The 26,809-nt window shown below is 26.2% G+C and overlaps 1 protein-coding gene across 1 annotated transcript; it reads left to right on the top strand.

The window, feature by feature from the left end:
- Positions 1-1,824: 1,824 nt before the first annotated feature.
- LOC135931076 (eukaryotic translation initiation factor 2 subunit 1-like) lies at positions 1,825-17,516 on the top strand. Its single transcript, XM_065467942.1, has 8 exons — positions 1,825-1,955; positions 1,998-2,108; positions 2,146-2,225; positions 2,369-2,517; positions 2,710-2,816; positions 5,395-5,492; positions 5,867-6,010; positions 17,132-17,516. The coding sequence occupies exons 1-8, from the start codon at positions 1,826-1,828 to the stop codon at positions 17,318-17,320; spliced, it is 1,008 nt and encodes a 335-aa protein (XP_065324014.1). The 5' UTR covers position 1,825; the 3' UTR covers positions 17,321-17,516.
- Positions 17,517-26,809: the final 9,293 nt, after the last annotated feature.

Raw genomic sequence — 26,809 nt, 5'->3', positions numbered from 1 at the left:
GATTGAGCAGGAGAGAGAGAAGAAACAAACGGTGCCATATTTAACGCTACCGAAATAACAGTGGTGTCTTTACTGGAACAATAATTTTTAAAATATACATCGAAAAATATGTTTTTAAAATTTTATCATAGCTTTATCATTCTTACGTTATATTTAAATTTGTTAAATATGGTATATTATTATAATCAAGTATGCTATCTATTAGCCTTAAATGCACTTCAATTAAAATTAGTTCTTTTTTTTTAACCCTTCTTTTGTTTTATCTTAAATACATAAAGATTAAATAAAGTTTTTCTTTTGTTTTGAGTTAATCAAACATCTTGTTTTTATGTTTTCTTTTACTTAAGAGTTTTTCTTTAGGAGTCCTTAGTACTGTGTTCAGGAAATATAAGTTAGATATTTAGGTTCAGGAGATCGCTCTGCATCCAGAGGTATAATTAGAGCCAGAAAGTATGAGGGGGGGGGTGGTATTTTATATCCCTAACTATACAAGATAAAACTAACAAAACTCCTTTTTGCAAAAACGTTCTTTTTTTCACTTTGCGCCAATTTTATTTTAATTTATAATTGCGGCGTTTTATTTTCCTTATAAATGGGACAAATTTTTATACTTACAGATACACTTTGTATTTTGGTTTAAATATAATTTTCGAATAAAGATATACTTTTTTGTATTAAATAAATTATGATATATTTTTTTTGGAAAATAATTTTGAAGAATAAATTTTAATGTTTAAATATTTTTGACGTATAAAACTTTTTATATTTGATCAAGATTAATAAAATTTAAAGCAAAGTTTACGTGTAATTTATTTATAATAACTTATATGCCACTTACGAGATCCCAGCAGACGAACCCCCAACCTGTCTAATCAAGCCCTACTACTTCAAAATTATACCTAATTTTTGGCTTGTGTTACATATTTGTAAATATTATTTTTTATTTTTATTATTACTTGTATTTAAAGAATCAATTTATATTTCTTTTAAATTGTTAATATGAGTTTGCAGCTATGTTTTATAACCTTAATCGATTTACATTTTATAAAAAAAGATATATTTATATATAAAGCTCATGAGAAAATTATTTTTGGAGTTAGTAACAGATTTTATTTTTATACTATATTGAAAAAATAAAGAAATCTTCGCTTGATAAATTAAATCCTTATATTTAAATTGTGCTAAATCCCTACTAACTCTTCTCAAGACCGACGTCTATCATTCTATTTTAGACAAGACTTTTCCCCGTTTGTCTTTAGCTTGATTTTATAAATACTGCATTGTTAAATAGAAAAAATTGCTTTTGCTATAAATGAGGCGTTAGGGTCAATATACAACATGTATCCAAAATTTGAGTATATGAAATTATATGGACATTATAAAATCGTGTTCAGATAATCATTATTACTCATTTTCTATAACTTCCTAGCCTATCTTTTTTCGCTTTCAGCTATACCAAGATTCTTGATTCTATGGAACTTAGTCGCTGTATAATAAGTAGTTTTCTTAAATGCATTTAAAATTGTATATTTATTTATCAACATAATATATAAATAATAATCATCATATTTAAAATTTTTTTAAACAAAATTTCGAAATAATCTATGCTTATGCTTACCTTACTTAAGCCGACATCTCGTAATTGGGATATTATATATATATATAGGCGTAAGTTATAAATTTTTGTACTTTGTCTAATGTAAATTGGCGCTGTAATTATCATAGTTTTATTAACAATATATTTAATAATATTGTGATGGAATCATTGAATCGAATATCCCAAAAAATTCTAAGTAATCCTTATAAAGCTCGGTTTTTCGTAAAAATGCCTGCTTTGACATGTCGATTTTATAAGCAAAAATATCCAGAAATTGATGATGTAGTAGTTGTAAATGTTCATTCTATAGCTGAAATGGGTGCCTATGTTACATTATTGGAATATGATAATATCGAAGGTATAGCTTTTAAAATTATATACTATAAATTACTTTTAATAGGCATGATTTTGCTTAGTGAATTATCTAGAAGAAGAATTCGATCAATAAATAAATTAATAAGAGTTGGAAGAAATGAATGCGTAGTTGTTATAAGAGTTGATAAAGAAAAGGGTAATCTTATATTTGAGTTTGGTCTTAATTTTGATAGGCTATATTGATTTATCTAAAAGAAGAGTATCTCCTGAAGACATCAGAGCCTGTGAAGAAAAATACGCAAGGGCAAAAAGTGTAATGAACAACTTTTTTTATAGAAAATATTAGTAATATTTTGAAAAATTAGCAAAAGAAATATTTTCAAACATTAACTTGCTTAGATATATATACTAATATAATTCAGAGATTTGATAATATTTTATTTATTGAATTATAAGGTTAATAGTATATTACGTCAAATAGCGAATGTTTTAAATTATGAAACAAAGGAAGAATTGGAAACTCTTCATGAAAAGATAGCCTGGCACTTTGATGATAAATATAAAAGACAAGCTGCTTGTTTTGAAATTTTTAAATCTGCCATATCGTAAATTTTTCATATATTTATTATATACAATAAAAAAAAGATGTCTCCTTTGAGCTTTTTATAATCTAAACTATATTGCCTAATCTTAAGGAATTTGCAAGGATGAAACAGATTTTAACAAAAATGAATTTGATATATTTATATTTAACAATAATTTAAATTTATTTGATAAATCCAAATAATTTTTTGAAGAGATCCTAAAGTATTTGATGAATGTGGCATTGATGAACACACTAAAGATATTTTGTTAACAAGCATCAAAAGGAGATTGACTCCTCAACCTGTTAAAATCAGAGCTGGTAATATTAATTTAACAATGTTTTTCCAACAGTTATTAAATAAATATTATTATATCTTGTTCAAAATTTTATTAAAAGTTTGTAAATATTTTTTTATTCCTTTCTGTTATCATATAATTTGGATTAATGAATTTGTACTTAAAAAGTAATACAGCACAATTCATTGATACCAGATCTGGGTACAATTGTCTAATGTTCCAGATTCAGGATCAAACTATGAACAATCAAAAAAAATTAATAAAAAAACCAGACAACATTTTATACAATACATACTTGCAGTTTTTTTTAGAATTTTTCCCTGAATATTTTAAAATGTGTTCCAGTTCTGGCTCATATAAATTTTAAAAGAAGCTTATAATTTTGGTTCCTTGATTTGATTTATCCTTATGGGGGTATTGACTTTAATCCCAAAACTTGATGTGCTTTGCAAAATCATCCCAAAAAGTGTAATATTTTTTTAAGTTAAAAGCGTTTTTAATTTGGGCCCATTTCTCAAAACTTTTAATTATGTTATAAAACCTTGAGGACCTTAATAAAAAAATTGCAATATAATAATAATTATAAGGCACTATAATAATATAAGCAAATCTAATAATGAGGGTTGATGGGATATTAACTTTTTTGAGGGCAGCAGGAGAATGTTGTTAATGACTTCATGGTGGGATTGTAATCTGTGAGAGAACCAGGGACCCGGAGTGAACCGTAACAAACCGTTAAACTGTTTTAAATATCAGAATCGTAACCAAACCGATATAATTATTTTTTGAAGGAGTAAAAAGAACCTTTATAAAAAATAGTTAAACCGGTTCAGATTTTATATTTTAGGAATCAAAATTTTAATATCCAGAATTATATATACTTGCTCTTATAGTACTGGCAGTTCCCACAACATAAGTTTCTATAGAAAAGGCCTTTTCGGGGCTAAAATTTGTGTTATCGTCACAACAAATAAATATGAATCCATTTATATTAGAAAATATATTACTTATAATATTTAAAAATGAGTTATATATATATTACTTATAATATTTTTAAAAATGAGTTATATATATATTTTTTTATATATAATAATTCATAGATGCTTATAATAAAAATAAATTAGACGATGGTGTTGCTTCAATAAAAAAAAAATTCTAACCGTAGTGAACCAAAACGTAACCATTATAATTTTTACATGCTGAACCGTTACCAAATTGAACTCTTATAAATAACGGTTTGGGTCCCTGGAGAGAACTTCCAATGCAAGGAGTGATAGGTGTTTGATTTGGAGCTAGCTACTATTGTTGCAAATAGAGGGTACTCTACACATCCAAGGCAAGGGGCTATGGATATACATAGCTGTTTGCCAGTCATGAGGAGGCCAAGATTGGGGAATGGCTTCCAACCATCATAGCCTTTTTCATCTAATATGATGTTATTGGGAATTTCCTCAAAAGGCCTGTTTTAAATGAAGTATTCAATGGAACGGGTGATCAAAAGAGCATTCCAGTCTTTTTAAATGCTGGAGGTAGGACGGCAGTGGGTGGACAAACTTTTGGTCCCAAAAAATGGTAAGGGCTTGTGATAGGTCAGGATATATAGGAGTGGATACATTATTGATGATAATTTGAACAGCTAGACTGGATGAAATAAAGGCTGAAAGAGAAAGAATTGTTTAGGGATTTTTTTAAAAAAATTTTGATGGTTTTTTCTCTCCTTGTTGGCTATCCAAGATGTGGTGTCTAAAGGAATGGATGCAGGATTTAGGAAACATATCTCACATTTAAGGTGATTAAGTGAGTCTTGCAGTATGTGAGAGATCCTAGATTATGGATGGGATAGACCGAATTTTGGAGGGGTTGCCATAACAATGCCATCATCAAGATATCAGGAATTTAAGGTAAGGATGGATTTGGATTGAATTTCCTGGATTATTTTATGGATACCAATGCAAAAAAGGGCAGGCCTCCGGCATAAAGCTATAAATAAAATCATCCATAACGCTCTTAATAAGGCTAAAATACATAACATCCTAGAACCAACATACCTCTCTTTACAAGATGGTCTCAGACCTGACGGTTTAAACCTGCACTCCATGGTCCAATGGGAAATCCCTAATTTAGGATGCAACCTGCGTCTCTTCCTTTCCCTCATCAATTAAATCAAACCCTCTTACTAGCGGGGAAAATAAAAAAATCAATAAATACTCAATACTAAATAACTTTATTTTTCAACCCATAGTCATTTCAACTAATGGCAATTTCTCACAATCAACATATTTTTTTTTAAAGATCTTAGCACGTAAAATTTATAACATTACAAACGAAAAACGCAAATCAATTTTTCTTAAACAAAAACTCCAATTAGAAATTTTTAAACATAATCATACCTGTTTTTTAGGAACATTTTTACTATAAGCTCTTTTTAGAGCCATCGATATTTTTAAAATATACATTCACTTTTAATATATATATATTCATTTTTTATTTTTATATTTAGTTTACATGTTTTAAAGATAAATGAATAATAAAAAATAAAGTTTAAATATAAAAAAAATTATGATTTATTGATATCTTAATTTTTTCTTCTCCTAATTAAGATATCGAGGTATCTTGTTACAACTACTATGGTATAGAAGCAATAAAGAACGCTCTGAGGAAAGGAATCGATTGTTCCACAGAAGAAATGCCCATCAAAGTAAACAATTTACTAAAGTTAAGGTAGTAAATATTAATACTCACTACTACCGAATTATTAAACTTATTATAAATCAAATACCTGAAGGCCTAGAACCTGAACCGTTAATCTGGCCCGGATTTAAAATATGGTATAATTTTGAAAATTCGGAGCCACTAAGAATCTCGGATGTAGCCATGCAAAAAAATTACCAAATATAAGAATCTAAGCTGGACCAAATTTTTTTTAAAAAAATTTTGAGCTAAGCTTGAAGGTTAAATTTTTTAGAATCCCAAACCATGCTGAAAATAATTTTTTTTAAAAATCAAATCCTATGCATCTGAGCGAATAAAGATATTTGCATACATATAAAAATATATATTTTAACGAAACAGATTAATTTGATAGCGCCCCCACTTTACGTAATAACTACAAACACTTTAGAGAAGACTGATGGCCTAAATGCGCTCAACGAGAGTATAAAGCAAATTCAAAAAGATATCGAATCTAATGGCGGTCATTTTAACGTTAAAATGCCGGTAAATTTTGTTTTATTATTCAACTCTAAATTTTTATTTTTTAAAAAAACTTAGATTATTTAATATTCTTATTTTTTTCTCTACCCAAGCAATAAAAATTGCTTCTTTTTTTAAAAAAATGGATATGCTAATAATTTTTTGAAGACAAAGATCAATTCTTTATTTTATAATTTTTCTAATATAGCTCGAAACCAAAAAAAATTTGAATTGTTAGAATTAATTTTTTCTTGCTAAGGTAGTTTATTATCTGCAAATTTCTAAAAAAAGAATTCAAAATTATCGAAACATATTTGACCGGTCAAATATGGTCAATTCAAATAAATTAATTTTTATAAGTCAATATTAACTTAATCTTGTAAAATGGTAAAATGAATCTATAATATTAGTTTTATAATTTTTTTTAAATTTATTGTCATTCAATAATTAATGTTTAGCTCTCCATGGCACAGTCTTGTTCTGATTCATTTTTTTAATCAATTTTCCTGTTGTCGAGATCTTCAATCAATAAAGGACTAGGAATTGTTAATAATATGCCACTTCTCTTAATGGACATGGTGGAAAACTCATTCCACAAACTTGAGGCCGAAATCTGATTGTTTTTTTTAAGTTGCTGCTTTCCACATAATTTGCTATTAAACATTCCGCTTTTTAAATTTATGATATCATAAAATATTTTGATCTTGTAAAATGCCTAATTGTATTTATTATATCACACACTTCATTAAATTCATTACTAGTAATATGTTTCCCTTGATATTGGGAACCCAATAAATTAGCAGCATTGTGATCAACGTCAATTTATATCGTTATTTTATTTTTTCAACTATATTTTTAATTTTTCTTCAAATTTTTTAGAGTATTTGACCATATTTAATAAGGTCAAATACTCCTCCGTAGTGTTGTTAATTGGTTGGTTGTATAAAACCAGACCCGGGGTTTGGGTCTAAAAAATCGACCAAACCAGCTCTGAGCACAGACCCGGGGTTCAGACCCGGGGTTCAGACCCGGGGTCCAGACCCGGGGTTCAGACCCGGGGTTCAGACCCGGGGTCGTGTCGTGTAACGATTTAATAAACAAGTTAATAATTAAATATTTTTTATTGCAATAATAATAATGACTGAAAGAGGGCAGGGCGGGTCTACTAGGTCTTGGGGGGTCAGGAATAATTTATCAAAACAAAATATCGATATATGGGTAAAATATAATCTTCTAAACTAAATATCTTTAGATTGAAAGTATTCATTTTTTATCTTGATGGGTATGAATGACTTGGTTTTGGAGGTGGATGTAGGGGGGGGGGGTGAAAGTGGGGGGGGGGGTGAAAATTAATATTTTTTATATGGAAATAAAAATATTTTTTTGTAATGATAATAATAATGATAATGATCACTCATACAGGGCGGGTATAGGTCCTGGGGGGGGTGGGGGGTCAGGTATATTTTTATTAACACAAAATATCGATATGGGTGTTGTTTAATTGGTTGGTCTTGGTTGTGTAAATCCCAAATCCGAGGTGGGTCTAATAAAATTACTGCGATCTAAATTAGCAATATTTATATAAGAAATAAGCCAGCATTAACTCGAGTCGAACCCCATAAATAATGTTGTTTCAAATATTTTAATTAAAATTATTTATCAATAATATCGAACTTAAATAGGAAAATCCTGCAAGCAACTCAGCTTATGACTAAAAAATTTTTAATCGGGGACTCTTAGGGCTTGGAAATAATAAAAATGAATTATTATGTAGGTTTGCTTATAGATTATTTCTATACCATCCTGATCTTAGTTCAGAATTAGATACGAACTTTCTGACCGGATTTATTTAATTTCATCAACTAGATAATAAAATTAAGTATCTGTAGCTAATTTTTTTAATAAAATCCCCTATTTTCTTATGTGATAAAAAAAGTAAATTATATATTTCTATATGATTTTAAAATCTAAAATAAAGATGTGATTGATATTAACGAGTGGCTGCGTCTCTTCTATAAATATAATAAAAAATTTTATTTTACATAAAAAATTCAACATAAATATGATTAATTTAGATCTTATTAAAAATATTTCCGTCAACATTCTCGATGGAAACAGTTATAATTATAAATTTAATGAAAATTAATTTCCATTTTTTTAGATTTCGGAAGAAAAGGAAGTTTTTCAAAAAAATTTCTAAAACACATTTGTTTTCAATTATAATTTTATTCGTATTCGTAAATATCATCATCATCGTCTATAATTATAATAAGTATATTAAAACTGAAACAGAAAATAAAATATAAAAATAAAATCACATAATTAGTAATCACTATTTTCAAACTTCAAAGATATGTATTATATATAGATCGAATTTCCTTTTCGATATATCATATCGTATCCGTATGTGAGTTAAAGAGGCTGTGAAATATATTAAATCAAAAAAGTAGTAATTAATTACCTCAATTATATGGATCTAGTTTTGTTATTTGGTTTGAAGAACCATTTGAAAAATAAATATTTAAGTTAAATTACAGGAAGTTTTTAAAAAATAACAAAAATTTTCTCAACAATTTCTTTCAAGTTTTTAATAGTAAATTTTATTTTATTTTTGCAATAAAAATTTTTATATAAGGGGTTTTATTTTTGATAAAATCGTCAACATATTTCATTAAACATCATATTCATAACTTAATAACCCCCACTTCAAAAATATTAAAAAAATTTGAAATTGAATAATAAAATTATTTTTCTATTTAAATAATTAATTTTAACTTCAAAAAAACAAACGGAAGTTTTATTTTTAAAAACTATATATAGAAGAATAAAAATAGTAGAATTAAAAAAATAATTTATTTTAAATATTAAAGTTTTCTTCTAAAATTTTTCAAGCTTTAATCGTTTTTTACAAAACTAAATATTTTATAATAAAGTAATGTGTAACATTTTAGAAGATGAGTATTGGTCTGATTCTGATTATTTTAATGGTGGACAATAGCAAATTAACAACACTATGATATAGATCGAATTTCCTTTTTGATATATCATATCGTATGTGAGTTAAAGAGGCTGTGTGTGAAATATATTAAATAAAAAACTAGTAATTACCTCAATTATATTGATCTTGTTTTGTTATTTGGTTTGAAGAACCATTTAAAAAATAATTATTTAAGTTAAATTACAGGAAGTTTTTAAAAAATAACAAAAATTTTCTCAACAATTTCTTAAGTTTTTAATAGTCATTTATTTTAATAAATAAAATCGAAATCCATATTTTTTTAATAATAATAATTAATTAATCATTCTGCATATTGTTATTTTTATGCACCATTCTGTTTATAAAAGTTTGCGATAATCTCTTCAAGAATCTTTTTTTAGTGAATTTGGTGATATTAATTAACTTGACAGTTAACATCGCCGTAAACGTAAATTGATTTCTGATAAATAAGTAAATTTTGGTATTTCCAATAATAAATCTTCGATTTATTAATGTTAAATATTGTTTAAAATTTTATTCAAATTTCATATTATATATGTTTATTATTTATTATATATAGATTAATGTTACTTATTTATATAAAAGTTATTTAACAATAAAAATATTTTATATACTTTTAGAATTGCAATAGAATTGAATAAAAACTATAACTGATCATTATAATATATTTAAATAAATGACATAAAAATTAGATATGATATCGGATCGGTAATCGGTCGATATCAATTTAATATAGGATCGGATAGGCCTCCAAAAAGTGATATCGGTATACACCTACTTAAAACCCAAATTTATTAGTTATACCTTTAAAACCCGTGGTGATCCTGGATAGTTGACATCCCTTTAAAAATTATGACATATATATTATTGGGAATATAAACTTTAATATAATAAAGAAAAACTTTTTATTGGCCATTATTTTATCACAAATTATAAATTTACATTTCTTTTTATTATTTATACATGCATGAATGACGTTGAATTTTTATATTGGTCCTCTCCACATTAAATTACAATATCAATATGTGTTAAAATAAAATTTTACTTTTTTATTTTTATTCCGTCATGCATGGGCTACTCTTTTTGAATATTTATTACATATATTTTTATTTTACCATATAAATTTTTTATCAAAAGAAAAAAAATGGTAAGAAAATAATAATAAAAAAAGCTTTATTTATTAATTTAGAATGAATAAGATAAGAAGAATAAGATTTAATTTAAGATTAGAAAATGAAATATTTTTTTTTTACTTTTCATTTATCCGAGCCCAACCCCAAGGTGTAAGTCTGGACCCCTGGTCTGAACCCCTGGTCTTAACCCCGGGTCTGAACCCCTGGTCTTAACCCCGGGTCTGGACCCCGGGTCTGAACCCCGGGTCTACCCCGGGTCGGCCTGAGCACGAAATTTGGTCGTAAATTTTACGACCAAGCAAATTAACAACACTACTCCTCCGGTCGAACGACTGAATTTGGCCGGTCAACCCTGTTAAAAACATTGATTAATTATAAAAATATTACCAGAAATCATTTTAGGGTTTCTCATTTAATTAAGGATGATATATTTTTCTCTTTCTTAACCCTTCAATACTCCGGTGAAAAAAATCAAGTCAATACTTGGGTGGGGTTTAATATACCCCAATTTCAAATGCATATATCTCCAGTTATATTCATTATTTAGATTTAATATTTGGATATAAGATAGAACTAACCTTAAACCTGATAAAATAATTATTTATTTTTATTTCTAAAGTTTAAATTAAAAATGATAAGGAGTAATATAATTTGTCCCAAAATTTTCTAAAAAAAGTTAACTTTTTTAAAATTTAAAATATTAAATGAAAAAATTAACTTATATATCATATAATCATGATAATTCATAACATGGATCTTTATTCTTCAATATAAAAAAAAATTACACTGATTCATTCAAACATAAAAAAAAGTATACAACATTGAAATATGCTAAATTTGACATGCAAAACATTTATTACATAAAGCATTCATGTGTTCTAAACATAAATTTATTTTATATATTTGACAAAAATATTTTGTTTTTTTGTCCCTTTTTCTAGGACAAACACTACACCTTCCTATTGAAGGCTTAATATTTTTATTTGGTTCCTTGCCTAATATATTGTAAATAGAATCTTTCAGGGGTCGTGGCAATCTAAGACATTCTTTTCTTAATTCTAAATGTGGAGTAATAAATTCCATAGCTAATTTTTTTATGAAATTACTTCTGCTAATTGATATTTTTGTATTTGCTGTGTATATAATATGAGAATTAATTGTTGTTATATTTAGAAGTGTATAAAAAATTGTTAAAGGCCAACGATAAGATTTTCTGAAAAATTTTCAATCATTTGGTCAACCATATCGACCCCCCCCCCTTCCCTTTAGTCATATTATAAAATGATATGATTTCAGGGTTGAAAAGGTTATTATCATCAACATTTATTATGATGCAATGTTGAAAGCATTAATACATTTTTCCTTTTTTGGGGATATATGATAATAATGTTATGTCTTTGTGAAATCCAAATATACTATTATAAATTTCCCTTCCCTTTGTCATTATAAAATCATTAGGAATTTGTGGTTTTTTTCCTTAATGTGCCCACTATTGTTAATTTGTGTGTATGCAATAAACTTAATGAAGTATCATAACTTGTAAACCAATTATCCATGGACATTGCGACTTGAACCAGATATTGGAAGAATTAATCTATTAACCACATCTGCTGGTTTATTACTTATTTTATAAGGCCCCTCTGGTTGATTTCCAGTATAAATTTCAAAATTAAGTGTATAGTAAGTTTTGGTATCCACCAAGGAATATAATTTTATGCCATATTTTGATGGCTTATTGGGCATGTATTGTCTAAATGGGCATTTACCATGAAATGCTTCATGAAATGCTGGAAGCATTTCATCTAGGGTTGCATATTCTGATATTGTATAAGATTTGTTGCAGTTATCAACAAAATTTTGAAAAATATTTCTAAATATATCTATTCCAAACCCATCAGATTTCCATAAATCGGACATATTTTGATGGTAAAAATTCCAGCTAAATAGAGAATTCCCAATAAAGCCTTGAATTCTTTTACATCAACTTCTTTGGTGGAACTTTCTACATCAACTTCTTTGGTGGAACTTTCTACATCAACTTCTTTGGTGGAACTTTCATATTGGTCTTTATAGTTTTTACTTATACTTTTTATTTTTACATTAGTATGATAAATAATTTCTTCTATCATTTTTGGGGTTATAAATAAATCAAAACATTTTTCTGGAGTATCAGCTTTTTCTCCATATTTTTTGACTCCTGGAAGATAAATAATTAAATTTTGTTGTCTTTTTCTTATTCTTTGATTTGGAATATCCTTTTTCCATTTAGTAAACTTATCTTTAGCTAATTTAGAGAAATATACTATGTTATTACATATTTACCTAAATAATATTGTCTATTGTCTGCTTCAAACATATCATCTTCTTCATCTAATTCAGATTGTGTGTCTTGATCACTCACATACATAAAATTTTCATCATCACTAATCACATTATCATAATCACCTAAAATAAAATATTACATCTAAATAATTTTTTATTTTACTTTCAGAATCTGCAAAAATCATTGTAATATTTTAAAATAATTTGAAAAATGAGTCAATCAGCTGTTGAAAAAATAAAAAAATAACTCCACCAGAAAAAATGTTTATGTTTTCTTTTTCATATATCTCTATCAAAATAAAAGATATTCAAATTTTGTTTAGATAAATTTTATATTTTAGTAGTATATATTTATAATTATAAAATTTTAAAAAAAATTTCTTAAAAAGTTACGAATTTACTCTGGTGGGGTCTCACACACCCCAATCAGTCACAAAATGCTTATATCTTAAAAACTACTCAACCGAAATATATGAAACTGGAATATAGATTCTAAGATATATTTGATGAAGCTACTGAAAAATCCAGATAATAATATTTAACTGTTTTTATGCAATATCATTTCTAGCATGCCTGGGGTTTCATATACCCCACTGGAGTATTGAAGGGTTAATATATGTTCAGAGACAAAGATATTGTGACAGAATCTATAAATAAATATCATTTTTTTATAATAGCATTTAAGCAAGAACATTACCAATATCACTAATATTTTAAATATATACAAATCAAGTATAAAAATGAAATAATATTAACCCTTCAATGTGGGGTATATTAAACCCCAGGCATACTAGAAATGATATTACATAAAAACGGTTAAATATTATGATCTGGTTTCTTCAGTAGCTTCAGAATCTATATTCCAAATTTAATATATTTCGGTTGAGTATTTTTTAAGATATAAGCATTTTGTGACTGATTGGGGTTTGTGAGACCCCACCAGAATAAATTTGTAATTTTTTTTAAAAATTTTTAAAATTATAAATATATACTACTATATTATAAAATTTATTAAAACAAAATTTAAATATCTTTTATTTTGATTGAGATATATGAAAAAGAAAACTTAAACTTTTTTGGTGGAGTTATTTTATTCTTATTTTCACCATCTGGCTCATTTCTCCGATTATTTTTATCATATACTAGACAATAAACTTAAATATTATTCATGTAAATATGGAATATATCATATCAATTTCTCTGTAAAATTAGCTAAAAATAAGGTGACTCAATTATGGAAATCTGATGGGTTTGGAATTAAGATATTTTGAGCAACAATGACACTCAAAAGATTCAGAATTTTAATTCATACAATAAGATTTGATGACATATTAGCAAGAGAAGAGAGAAGATGGTAGATAAAGCAACTCACATTAGAAATATTTTTCAAGAATTTTTGATAACTGTGCTACAGATTTTATAAAATATCAGAATATGCAACCCTAGATGAAATGCTTCCAGCATTTCATGGTAAATGCCCATTCAGGCAATATATGCCAAATAAACCATCAAAATATGGCATAAAACTATACTCCTTCTCCTTATAAAAAAACAAAATATTTTTTGTCAAATATGTAAAATAGATTTATGTTTAATTAATATTTTATGTAATAAATGTTTTGCATGTCAAATTTAGCATATTTTAATGTTTTATATTTTTTTATATTTGAATGTATTAGTGTAATTTTTTTTTATATTGAATAATAAAGATCCTTATTATGAATTATCATTATGACGGATAAGTTATTTTTTTAATTTTATATTTTAAATTTAAAAAAAGTAAGCTTTTTTAAAAAATTTTGGCACAAATTATAATTATCCTCATCATCTTTAATTTAGACTTAAGAAATAAAAATCTTTAAATATTTTATCAAGCTTAAGGTTAGATCTATCTTATATCCAAATATCAAATGAAAATAATGTATATTACTAGAGATATATACATTTGAAATTGGGGTCTATTTAACACCACCCGAGTACTAACGTCATTTTTTTCTCGGGAGTATTGAAGGGTTAAATAATTTAGCATATGAAATATTTAAATTAATTAATGGATCTATTGGAACAGATAAATGATCATCCACTATCAAATTTAAAACCAAAAAAGAATAAAATCAAAAACATTTGAATTATGGATTATTGAAAGCCAAATTAAAACAATATCAAGTTTTGTTAAAGTTGAAAGGAATGATAATTTTTAGTTTAATATACCAAGTTGTTTATGTATTGTCAGTAGTGATGCAAAATCGCACTATTTGAGCCGAGTTGACACAATCAATTCAAAGGCCTAATCACCAAAAAATTAAACACTCAATATAACCAGTCCACTTAAAATTTTAAATTCAAATGAAGCCTTAGTCCCAATAAATAATAACATATTACATTTACTCCAATTAAAATATCTCCCAGGTTCATATATAATACCGTTAGTCAACACACGTTATACCACTTCATCAGATTTCACAGATACAAAAGTATCATTTGCCATCGATTCGTTTAATAAAGATTCAGCAGGAGGACCTGATGGCCTTCGACCAATTTACTTGCAAAACCTCCTAATACCCACGATCTCATCAAGCAAATGCTTATTAACAAATTTGACCAGCCTTTTAAGCAAAATTCTTAAAGGTGAAATTAACTTCAAAGTTAGCCTTATCTTATTTGTGACACGACTAATAGCTCTAAACTAAAAGATGGTAGTATACGTTCAATTGCTGTTGGTTCAGTCATCCAGCAAATAACTGAAAAAATAACAAGTAACCAAATTTTAAAGCCAATTCTGGTGCTTTATTACAACCCCATAAATTAGGTTAAGTGCAAAGAATGGTTGTGCTACAACTACTCCACTTGTATTATACTCGAAAATGAAATGACAACCTTTACATTATAAAAATTGATATTAATAACACCTTTACCAGTATCTATAAATCTGTTTATACAAGCTTTCATTCAAGTTTATTCCCAATTCATTTTAAACTGCTATTCCACTCCATCCGCCCTCAAAGTTGACCAAAATATTATCCAATCACAACAGGGCATACAAGGTGATTTCTTGGGCCTGCCTTATTTTGCTCAGGGATCCAAAAAATGGATATACACAATGTAAACTGGACCCAAACATCTAGTACTAGATGAGGGCACTGTTCATTATTCAAAATAATGAAGGTGCTTATTATAATAAAAAAAATTAGAACCAATTACAGGCCTATCACTTATTACCAGCAAATGCGAACTTTGCTCTTCATCCATATCATCCCATGGAGAATTTCCTTTCATGCTTATTAACAGATTCCAACTCATACAATTATTGGCCCCCATTGGAGGAATTGAAGTAGTTAGATCTTTAAACAATTTTATATCAACAATACAAGACCTACAGCCCTTACTCCTATTGTTCCTACATCAGCATTCATTTTTCCTAGTGAAAAATTTCCTTTATTTATCTAAAATTCTTTATGCACTCAGATATATTGAGTCTTCATACATCTTGATCACTTATTCTCTCTTAGTAGCAGTATGGAGGATTTAGAAATAAACATCAAATTATCCCCCTTATCATGGATGCGATCATCCCTTCCTTTCTAAACCATGGGTATTGTCCGATCCCCAATTTCTTTATGACTAGCAGCCTTCATTTAATCACGCCTCCCTTCCGATGAGTTAATAAATTAATTAACACTTTTACCATACCTAAATCTCCTGACAAATATATTACCCAACACACTTTATCCAAAAAAGATTGGAACTCAATTAATTGTACTTTCCGTCGATTTTCTCCTTTTGACCCTGCAATAAAAGGAACTTAACCATTTTATTTTTATCAACGAGGTCATCCCCTTTCAAAACAGACCTTCTCCCGAAAAACTCAGGATATCATTATGGTGTCGTCTTTCATAACTGCAATATCGTTACACCACACTCACTTTGCAACACTCCGGTTGACAATAAGGAGCACCAATTCTCATACTGCAAATTTTCTAAGGGCAGATACTCCACCGGACAATTAACAACCTTATCCACAAGGCGTTACTATCAGCCAACATTTTTTTCACCTTAGAACCATTCGGACTTCAACGAAGAAGCGATTCTATTTTTTAAAACTTTAGATAAAAAGCTAGCAATGTTTTTAATATTTAAGTTTATATAATTTTTAAAAAAAATTTCTTACTATAATATAAGTTTTTAATAAATATTTTTTTAAACGTTTTAAATATTTGAAATTGAAATAAAAAAAATTTCTCTTTGCGCGCTCACTGGAAAAATGTAAATAATCAAAATTTTTATTTTCCTACTCTTTATACTCTAAACCATAAAATATAAAAAAATTTATAAATCATTATTAATAAATTTTTCGATATTTTATCGTAATACTAATATTAAACATAATCATTTGTGCAAATAAAATCTTCCATACAAAAAATGGCGATTTTTGAAAAATAAAAATTCCAAACATGCATAAATATGTCATTATTAATCATTTATGATATGATTCACATTTATATAAATGTATAGTGTTTTCTATATCATATCCTTTTCGAATTATCGCATAAAATATTTTACCGACAAATTTATTAAGTATTTGATGGTATGAGTTTAAATGCGATTTGCACAATAAATGGTTAAAAAGAATTTATGCATAAATATTATTTTAATATAAAACCTATTTAAAACAAATTTTTATTTAAAAAAAAGCCGACTATAGTAACCGATACTGATGAGGCGGAATTGCAAAAACAACTTGAAAAGCTTGAACAGGCTAATGCCGAAGTGGATGGAGATGAGGATGATGAAAATGTAGGAGAGGATGGAGACGAGGAGACGGACGACATTCTGACGGAAGAAATTGTGGTTGGACAAAATGGTATTTTGAGCCCAGATTGAAGAATATATTGCAGTGTTGAATTGATAGAGGAATAATATTTATAAAAAAGATATGGAAGGAGATTTTTTTTATCATTTTATATCACCACAAAATAAGGACATTTTAAAAATAAATTATATAATTATTTATGATTTTCATTTTATTGCGGAAATCCAAACTTATAAAGTGAAGAGTGGAAATATGAAATTGGTATTTTTTTTTATATTAAATATTAAAGATGGAAATTTGTATTTAAGAATTAAAAAACAAGATTATAACGATTAATAGCAAACTAAGATATTTAATGTAAGGGAAAATTGATAAGGGGGTCATATTTTAAAGGCATACATTTTATTAAAAGTCTAACTATCTGAGTAAAAATGCGGATCGTATATTAAATGGTAAGAAATAGAAAAATGAGGAAGGGGTGAATCCTGGTGTTGAATTCCTCCAATGTTTTTTCTCTTCTATATAGACATTAATTTGGTGTTAACATAGACGACGCTTTCGTCAGATTTAATGCCCCTCGTGGATTAAAAATTTTATCACTTATAATTCATACCTGCTTAGAATAGGTTTACTTTTTTTATGTCAAATACTTAAACCCTAACAAAGAACAGGAATCCCAACCATAAAGATTATCGATTTGGTTTGAACCATAACCTTTTTGAACCTTTTCACAACATATATATTAATAAAAAACACTTTTTTTAAAAAATTATTCTTATTTTCTTCTATCATATTTTATCTATAAGGGGAAAGAAAATTTTCTATTGTTGAGAATACTTCTATCAGGAATCCAAACCAAATCTGAACCGAACCGTTAAAACGCTAAAAACCGGTATTTTTTATCAAACCTAAACCGAACCTAAACCTCTAAAAAAATTCTAGCCGAACCTGAACCAAAATGCTAAAATGCTTCTAAACCGAGTCTCATTATTTTATGCTTATAAAATAATGTGTAAGTTATTACTAGTAGTATATTGCAAAAATTTTAATTATATTCAAATTGTTTTAAAAATTATTATCAATCACATTTGATTGATAAACGTCAGTCATAATTTTTAAAAACTTTAGTAAATTGCCATTCAACATTTTTTAATATTTTAAGCTTACAAATTATAATGCCTAGAAAAAAATTAAATCTAATATATAAATTATTTACATATAGTATTATAAATGACACATCAAATCTGATATCATATGACAATGCCAGCTACCCAAGTTAGTGTGGAAAGATGTTTTTCAACAATTAAATTTATATTATCTCCTTATGAATGTAATTTGAGTGACGAATTTTGAAAATATATTAATTGTGCGGCTTAATAAAAAAATTTTAAGTAATTGTTCATACTAAAATTAATCATAAATATATTTATTTGTTATATTTATAAATTAAATATTATTTTATAATGTGCAATTAATAAAAATGAAGGTTTTTATTTTAATTATGAAATAAATAAAAAATTTCCTTATACATAATCCTAATGTAGGTTTTACAGAAGTATTCGAACCGACCCGATATTTTTATTTTTTGTGAACCGAACCTGAATCTTGAACCGTTATTTTTATCTGAACCGAACGATATTAGTTTCGGTTTGGATCCCTGATTTCTATGCACAAACTTGGATAGCTAAAACCGGTTCTCAGAACTTTTTACATGTTTGGGTGACAACAATCTTGATGGCTTGTTTCTGTAAATATTACGATTAAAACTGGTTAGTTTGGATCATTGTCAGAGATAACAAAAGGTAATAAATATTTTTAATGTAAATAATAAAAATATGTCATATTTATAGTTACATATAGTTAGTGTCCATAGATAAAAAAAAATGGAGGCAACATGCCCTACATTTAATCCATATTTTTTTACTCCCTGCCCTCTCAGTAACTTAGTCTCTGCTCCCTTTGAAGAAAGAAATATTGATTCAAGTATCGTAAAGGTTTGAGATATATAAGGAAAAGAACACCGAAAATTATTATTGGATTCTAAAAAGTTTAAACATTCATAAACCATTATTTTTATCACATTATATTAAAAAGAATTTTTTAGATAAAGACTAGAAAAATGGCAACATTTAAGATTTTAGTTATAATGCATAAGATAAGGAAAACTATATTCTTATGCAAAGAAAGTAGATTTTAAAAATTGACGTTTCCCTTTTACCAAATTTTTTTACTTAAATGATTTATTTTTAATAATTTAGCTAATATTCCAATATATCTAGGCCTTATTTAAAAAATATACCTTTAGGTTTTATATTTTTGAAAATATTTTTGATTTTGAATATTCAAAAAATATTAGTTTTTTTTTAATTTATAAATTTTTCTCTCCATTTCCGAATCTATAAAATTCTCTTATACATTTAAGGAAAAATAACTATTTAAAGATAAAAATAGGTTGTTTCCTTAAAGTTGCATAGCCCACCCAACTATTTGGAAAGTATAGTTATGATAATTATTAATTAAAAAATAAAGATATTTTACGACAAATACTCTATTTTTATAGAGAATTTTTTTTTAAACAATCTTGTTTAAAGAAATAGGGAGAAGATTTATTCATAAGAGATCGATAAAAGAGAATAGGGAAATTTTTTGTTACCAGAACATACATTATCCTGCTCATATACTTGACTGACTCAAATTATTGCGGATTTAATTTAAAAGAATATGAAGTAGTTGTTAAAGGAGTAGATGTTATTAGCCTATTTTTCTTCTTCTTATGATAAAAGTGTAAGAATCTTCAGAATCCTTTAAAGCTGACCTAAAGGCATCATAAAGTGGAGATAACTTTACAATAGCTTTATATGATGATAGCCAGCTATTATAAATATATAAAATAAAAATTTTAAATCCAAACAAATAAGATAATATTACCGAGTGGTATTCTTGATTTGCGATTGTAAGTACATCTCAGATATCCTTGAGCACTGCATATCTTTTAACACTATTGAAATAATCGTAAATCTCTTATTTGACAAATTTTCCTTTTTTGTATATAGAATAATAAATTTTAAACATTGAGCCAATAATTGGTGATAAAATGATTATTTTTTTCAATCCTATTTAGGGCCATTGCCAGGAATTTCTTGCTGGGGAGGGTGGCAACTTCTTACTTAAGGGGACAAATATTTTTTTGAAATAAAACAAATAGTTAGGCACTCATAGAAATATTGTGCTATTTTTACTAAAAATTTGTAAATGTAAATATGAATACAAAATAATATTCGACAATTTTTATTCTAAAATTTTAACATAAATGAATTAAATGCTAAATTTTGTGTTATTTTTTTCATAAGCCATTAGATACTAAATTTACATCGATCTTTCATCGATTTTCTAGTTCTCAATCAGTGTAGAGAATGAGGATTCACAAGAAGCCGCTGATACCCCAATGATGATGGCCGCTGAGTAGCATTTATACAATTGTTAAATGCAAGATGATATTATTTTTATGCATAATATTTACGATATTTAAAATTATGTGATTTTTTAATCTTCTGCAGCTAATAATTCTTTTGTTAATTCTTTTTGTGATGTAACGTCTCCACATTTGAGTTTGATAATGATTTAAATGGGGTCATTTTATATAATATATAATATCAGTTAAGAAGGGGCAATGTATTAAAACATGATAGAATATTATAATCCTCTTGTGTAAATCTATCTATAAAACGAGTTACAATAATTCGTTTATAAGTAACTCCAATTAGAGTCCATTTCACAATCAAATTATAATTGGCATTGCCTAAAAAATCTTAAAGATTTGAGGCGTTAAAAGTACCCTTGATGATTTTTGAAAGGTGAGATTAAATATTGATATAAGTTTTTCAGCCATAGTTCTTTCCAAAGATATAACTTTTTATTATTTAATATATCGATTGTGGAATTGATACAATTTTTAGCATCCACTCTATTAGTAACTACTAATTTTGTTAATTGGTTGGTTGTGTAAAACCCAGACCCGGGGTTTGGGTCTAAAAAATCGATCAAACCAGCTTTGAGCACGAACCCCGAGCATAGACCCGGGGTTCGGATCCGAGGTTCAGACCCGAGTCGTGTTGTGTTGTGACGAAATAAACATGTTGATAATTAAAATATTTGTTATTGTAATACACTGATAGAGGGCGAGGCGGAGGTCTTGGGGGGTCAGGAATATTTTTATCAACACAAAATATTAATATGATCGGTATCAAATAAAATATAATTTAAATATCTTTAGATTAAAATTATTCATATTTTGTCATGATGGGTATGACTTAGTCTGGGGGGTGGATGGAGAGGGGGGTGTAAAAAATAATATTTTTTGATATTGGTATCAAATTAAAGGTAATTAAAATATTTTTTTATTAGTCCCTCTTTTAGGTAATTATTTTATTTAGTCGTTAATAGTTAATAACTATTAAAATATTTTAAAAATATTAAATGTACTTGTCCAAGATACATATATAAAATTAGAAGAAAAAAATAAATATACGTGTTTAAAAAATAGCGATGAAATTAAACAAATCCTGCAAGAAAGTTCGTACGTAATTCTGAACTATGATGGGGCATAACGATACTATTAAATCTAGATATACTGACATATTTAAAGAAGAGTTCATGACTGGTCTGTTGTTTTGAATCCTCTTTTTTTAATACCGGAAATTATTTTAAAACTCAAAAAACAGAAGATTTATTATATTATTTATAAATTTTTAAAAAAAGAAGAAAAAAAATTTCTAATATATTATATTTTTTTTTCTTTAGTAATATGATTTAAAGAAAAAATTTAAGTTATTTACTAGATTAGATTGAAAATATATTTTATTTTCAAACAAAATATTTTTATATGGGATGGGATGTTTTTTTAATTGATTCAATCGTCATCCTCATGAGTTTTAAGGTTGAGTCAATTTTTCATATATTATTTTTTTCAAATTTTAAATATAAAAAAAATAAACAAAAATGCATACATGTGTAATATAAATTATATTTAATCTTATGTATGGTAATCTTATTTATTAAATATAAAAATAAAAAAAATTTTAATTTTGTATAGTAAATAACTAAAAAATAATAATTAATAAACAACTTCAAAAATATTAAAAAATCGCATCATGAGACTTGGCCATTTCAACACAAATTATAAATTTACATTTCTTTTTATTATTTACTAGCTAATAACCCGTCAAGAATGACGGGTTCAAGGGGTAATTAGTTAGTTTGTATATATGGTAATGTAATAAATATGCTTAGTAAAATTTAGGAGAAAAAGAGATAAAATTGTTGCAATGTAACCCGTGAGCATTAAGGGGATTAGAAATAACAAAATTTAAATTAGTGATAGGAATCATATTGGGTAAAATTAAAAATAGAGTTGCTTCTAAATTTTTGAATTTTAAATATGGGCTAGACATTGGTCTCAAAATTTTGTCTTGCAGACACAGCAGCCTGATCAAAAAACCACGTCCCATGTAACTTTCCCAATATTTTGCCATTTATTTCTATTGTAATTTAATAATAATGTCTTAAATTTAATTTTATATTTAAAATAAAATTTAAATTTGTAATAGAAATCATATTGAATAAAATTTAAAATAGAGATGCTTGGGAATTTTTTAATTTTAAATATGGGGTAGACATTGACCTGAAATTTTTTTTTGCAGACATAGCCAGGCCTGATCAAAAAACCAAGTCCAATGCAACTTTCATAAAATTTTGCCATTTATTTCTATTGTAATTTAATAACAATGTCTTAAATTTAATTTTACATTTATTTCTATTGTAATTAATAATATCTTAAATTTAATTTTATATTTAGAATAAAATTTTAATTTGTGATAGAAATCATATTGGATAAAATTTAAAATAGATACGCTTGAAAATTTTTTAATTTTAAATATGGACCAGACATTGGCCTGAAATTTTTTTTCTCAAACCTGGCCAACCCATAATAATTTTGTAATTTTTTCCCAAGCCTGGAGATAGGTAAATCTCTGAAAACCATATTGTTGGGAAAGTTTTCTCAAGCCCGCCAAAGACCATAATAATTTTGTTAGTTGAGAAATGAAATAAAATATATAAAAGTCATAATCTCAATGAGAAAAATAAAATCAATCAAGCATTTCTATTATATATTTTACTCAATATGATTTCTATCATAAATCTAAATTTTATATATAAAATTAAATTTAAGACATGTTAAGGATGTTGAAGCAATATTACACTGATCTTGATTTTCAGTACTACTACACTATGTTGATGCAATAAGACTTTGCTCTTGCCTTTTCTTGCTTCGATATAGTTTCTGTCTCCGTCTGGCTTTCTCCTGGGGCTGAAATGTTATTAAAATTTAAAAATATATACCTATTAAATAGTAAGAATATTTATAATATATGAGTTAGTATATATATGATGATGTATAAGATGGTAATGGTTTTATGGTAAAAAAAACTTATTTAATATATATGTATTAATTATGTAAAATGTAGAGAAGACAATCGAACAGGACCTTCATGGCAACAATTTTTAAATTTTCCATGAAATGGTTTTTCAGAAATGAAAAATAGCATTAAAAAATATATTGAAAATAAGAAATTTATTAAGGTCTTGGTTTTTTTTATCAGGACAGACTTGTAACCAGTTTATATAATAAAAAATCTAGAGATAATAAAATTTACTGTTTAGGATGTTGAAGCAATATTACATTGATCTTGATTTTCAGTACTACTACACTTTGATATTGATCAATAAGACTTTGCTCTTGTCTTTTTTTGCTTCGACAAAGTTCCTGTCACGGTCTGGCTTTCTCTTTATGCTGATATGTTATTAAAATTTTAAAATATATACCTATTAAATAGTTTGAATTTTAACTTATATACACTTAAAAGTTATACATTATTTATTTTTGTAAATTATCATTTTTAGTCCCTATAAAAGAAAATCCAAGGAGTTGTATGTTATAATAATGATCAGTTATGTCTAAATTTGAGACAAAAATTTACTGTACCTTCCTGGCAGCTAAAATTTAAAAATGTAAGAATACCAATTTAATAGTTTGAATTTTAACTTATATACACTTAAAAGTTATGCATAACTTATTTTTGTATATTATTTTATAAGAAATCTAAGGAACTGTTATATGTAAAAATTTTAAAAATTTACTGTTAAGGATCTTGAAACAATATACATTGCTCTTGATTTTCAGTACTACAATTTGATTGTTGATTTTCAGTATCTTTTTGTTGAATGGCAGGAATCTACAAATATAATATAATGTATCAGTTATGTCTATATTTGAAAAAAAAATTTAATGTTAAGGATCTTGAAACAATAATACATTGCTCTTGATTTTCAGTACTACAATTTGATTGTTGATTTTCAGTATCTCTTTGTTGAATGTTATCTTGTGCAGGAATCTAAAAATATAATAAAATAGTAATTAAATCAAAAAATTTACCATTGCCTATAACCTTTTCGTGTACCTTCTAAAAAATGAAAATTTTGTTTCGTGTACCTTCTAAAAAATGAAAATTAAAGGAGCGGTTAAAACCTATATATAAATTATAATAATATATATAAAATTGTAAATTATGTATATTTGTGTAAGAATATCTATTATCAATTATTTTCAGTTCAGTTTGATTTATCGGTTAGTTGGTATTAGAAAATGAATGAATGTTTAATATGTTTCTGTGGTGATTTTTAAAAAGAATGTAAAAAATTATATCAGAATACTTATTTAATAGTTTGAATTTTAAAGTAGCTACAAACTTTGAATCGTATCTTCTATTTGATTAATTTTGTCAGATTAAGATAAGAAAAAAAACATTTGCCGGGATTCGAACCTAAGTCCAATAATCCATTAGATTTGTAAGGGAAGTTCTTGCCGATTGGGCCACAGGCACTTTTCAAAATTAAAGATTTTTTAAATGACAGTGAGAGCATAACGCTATTTTTGTGACAAGGCTTATATATATATTATAGATACATGCATGAATGACGTTTAATTTTTATTTTTTGTTTATATTTAATTACAATTTTTTTATTTTTTTTCCGGTCATGGGTTACTTTATTATTTTAATATTTACTGATATTTTTATTTTACCCGAAAACATTTTGATCACAGAAAGTCCCCAAATTTAAAAAAATATTTAGATGGTAAGAAAATGAGATTAAAAGCTTTAATAATTTAGAATGTATAAGATAAGTATAAGATTTTATTTAAGATTAGAAAATGAGATTTTTTTTTACTTTACATTCATCCGAGCTCCAGGTGTAATTCTTAGGTGGGTCTGGACCCCGGGTCGGCCTGAGCACATAAAAGGGTCGTAAATTTTACGACCAAGCTAATTAACAACACTAGTAACTACTGACTGTAGATACTTATTTAGTGGATCTATGTTATTTCATAAATTATAATGATCATGAGGAAATACCTCTGAGTTAAAGTTTTATTAGAAGAGGAAAATACTTCACCAATAGCCCCACAATTCTCATAATTAATAAGAGATGTTTTCTAAATGACCCGTACATCTCTGGTCTAAAAGTCTCTTAAAAGTATGGTCTGCATATTCAAAGGATACGTTAAAATGTCTAAAAAAATAATACAATGCATTAGATAAATTAAAAAATATCAATTTTTTTGAAGCAGGTGCACTACTCCATTTGGGCCAGACATGACGTTCGCACTATCATATGGCTGGCTTATAACATTTGATGAATTAATATTTAATTCATTAGGCTTGCTTTAAAACACAATTAATAATACTTTCAAGTAGAAATACATTGTAAATTAATGATTCCTATTAAATTTTCTTAAATTTCTCCACAAAAAAAATATAACGAATAATTGTATAATACTCAGGAGACGATGTTTTTTTACGTGAAATTAGTAATTTATAAATATGGTTTATTTTAAAAAAATTTTTTTACACTTTAAATGTGGCATTCTAAAAAAGAATTGTTCAATATTTGTATAATATAAATTAAGGATGACAAAAATAAAAATAAGAATACTTTATTTAGTTCTAACATCTAATAAAAAATATCCCTTCTTTCATTGTAAAAAGGAAGAAGATAAATTCTTATAATGATTTTGAAGTTAAATATTTATGTATGAAATATTTTTATTTTAAATTTAATTGCAAATTTTTTAAGAAGATATAAAATAAAAATAATTAATTATTTATTCAAATTTTATTGAATATAGAAAATTAAATATATATATCAAACAATTTTATAATAATAAATAGAATATGAAAATAAAGTAACAATAAAATTTCCGCAAGATGGCGCATTATTTTTTTTAAAAAAATTTGATTTTAAAATTTTTTATATAACAAAAATAGCGGTTATATTACAACAGAATATGAATATATATGACAAGAATTTAAAATTCTTGTAAAAGTTTTTTTTTGTTCAGCAAGGATGTATCTTTTCACAACTATTACATTTAAATATATATTTTTTGTTTTTACTAATAATGATTCTGAAATTTTCTTAAACCTTTAACAATCTTTATATAA

Source organism: Gordionus sp. m RMFG-2023, chromosome 1, assembly GCF_954871325.1.
Source record: "Gordionus sp. m RMFG-2023 chromosome 1, tfGorSpeb1-WG-v2, whole genome shotgun sequence".
In the NCBI taxonomy this organism is placed as follows: Eukaryota; Metazoa; Nematomorpha; class Gordioida; order Chordodea; family Parachordodidae; genus Gordionus; species Gordionus sp. m RMFG-2023.
Note: the sequence above shows the minus strand (reverse complement) of the source record. Positions and strands in the feature narration are given on the sequence as shown.

Coding starts and splice junctions, on each gene's coding strand:
- LOC135931076 (XM_065467942.1), top strand. CDS start 1,826: ATGCCTGCTTTGACATGTCGATTTTATAAGCAAAAATATCCAGAAATT. Junction 2,518..2,709: donor ATTTTTAAATCTGCCATATC/GTAAATTTTTCA, acceptor AATTTTTTGAAG/AGATCCTAAAGTATTTGATG. Junction 5,493..5,866: donor CAGAAGAAATGCCCATCAAA/GTAAACAATTTA, acceptor TTAACGAAACAG/ATTAATTTGATAGCGCCCCC.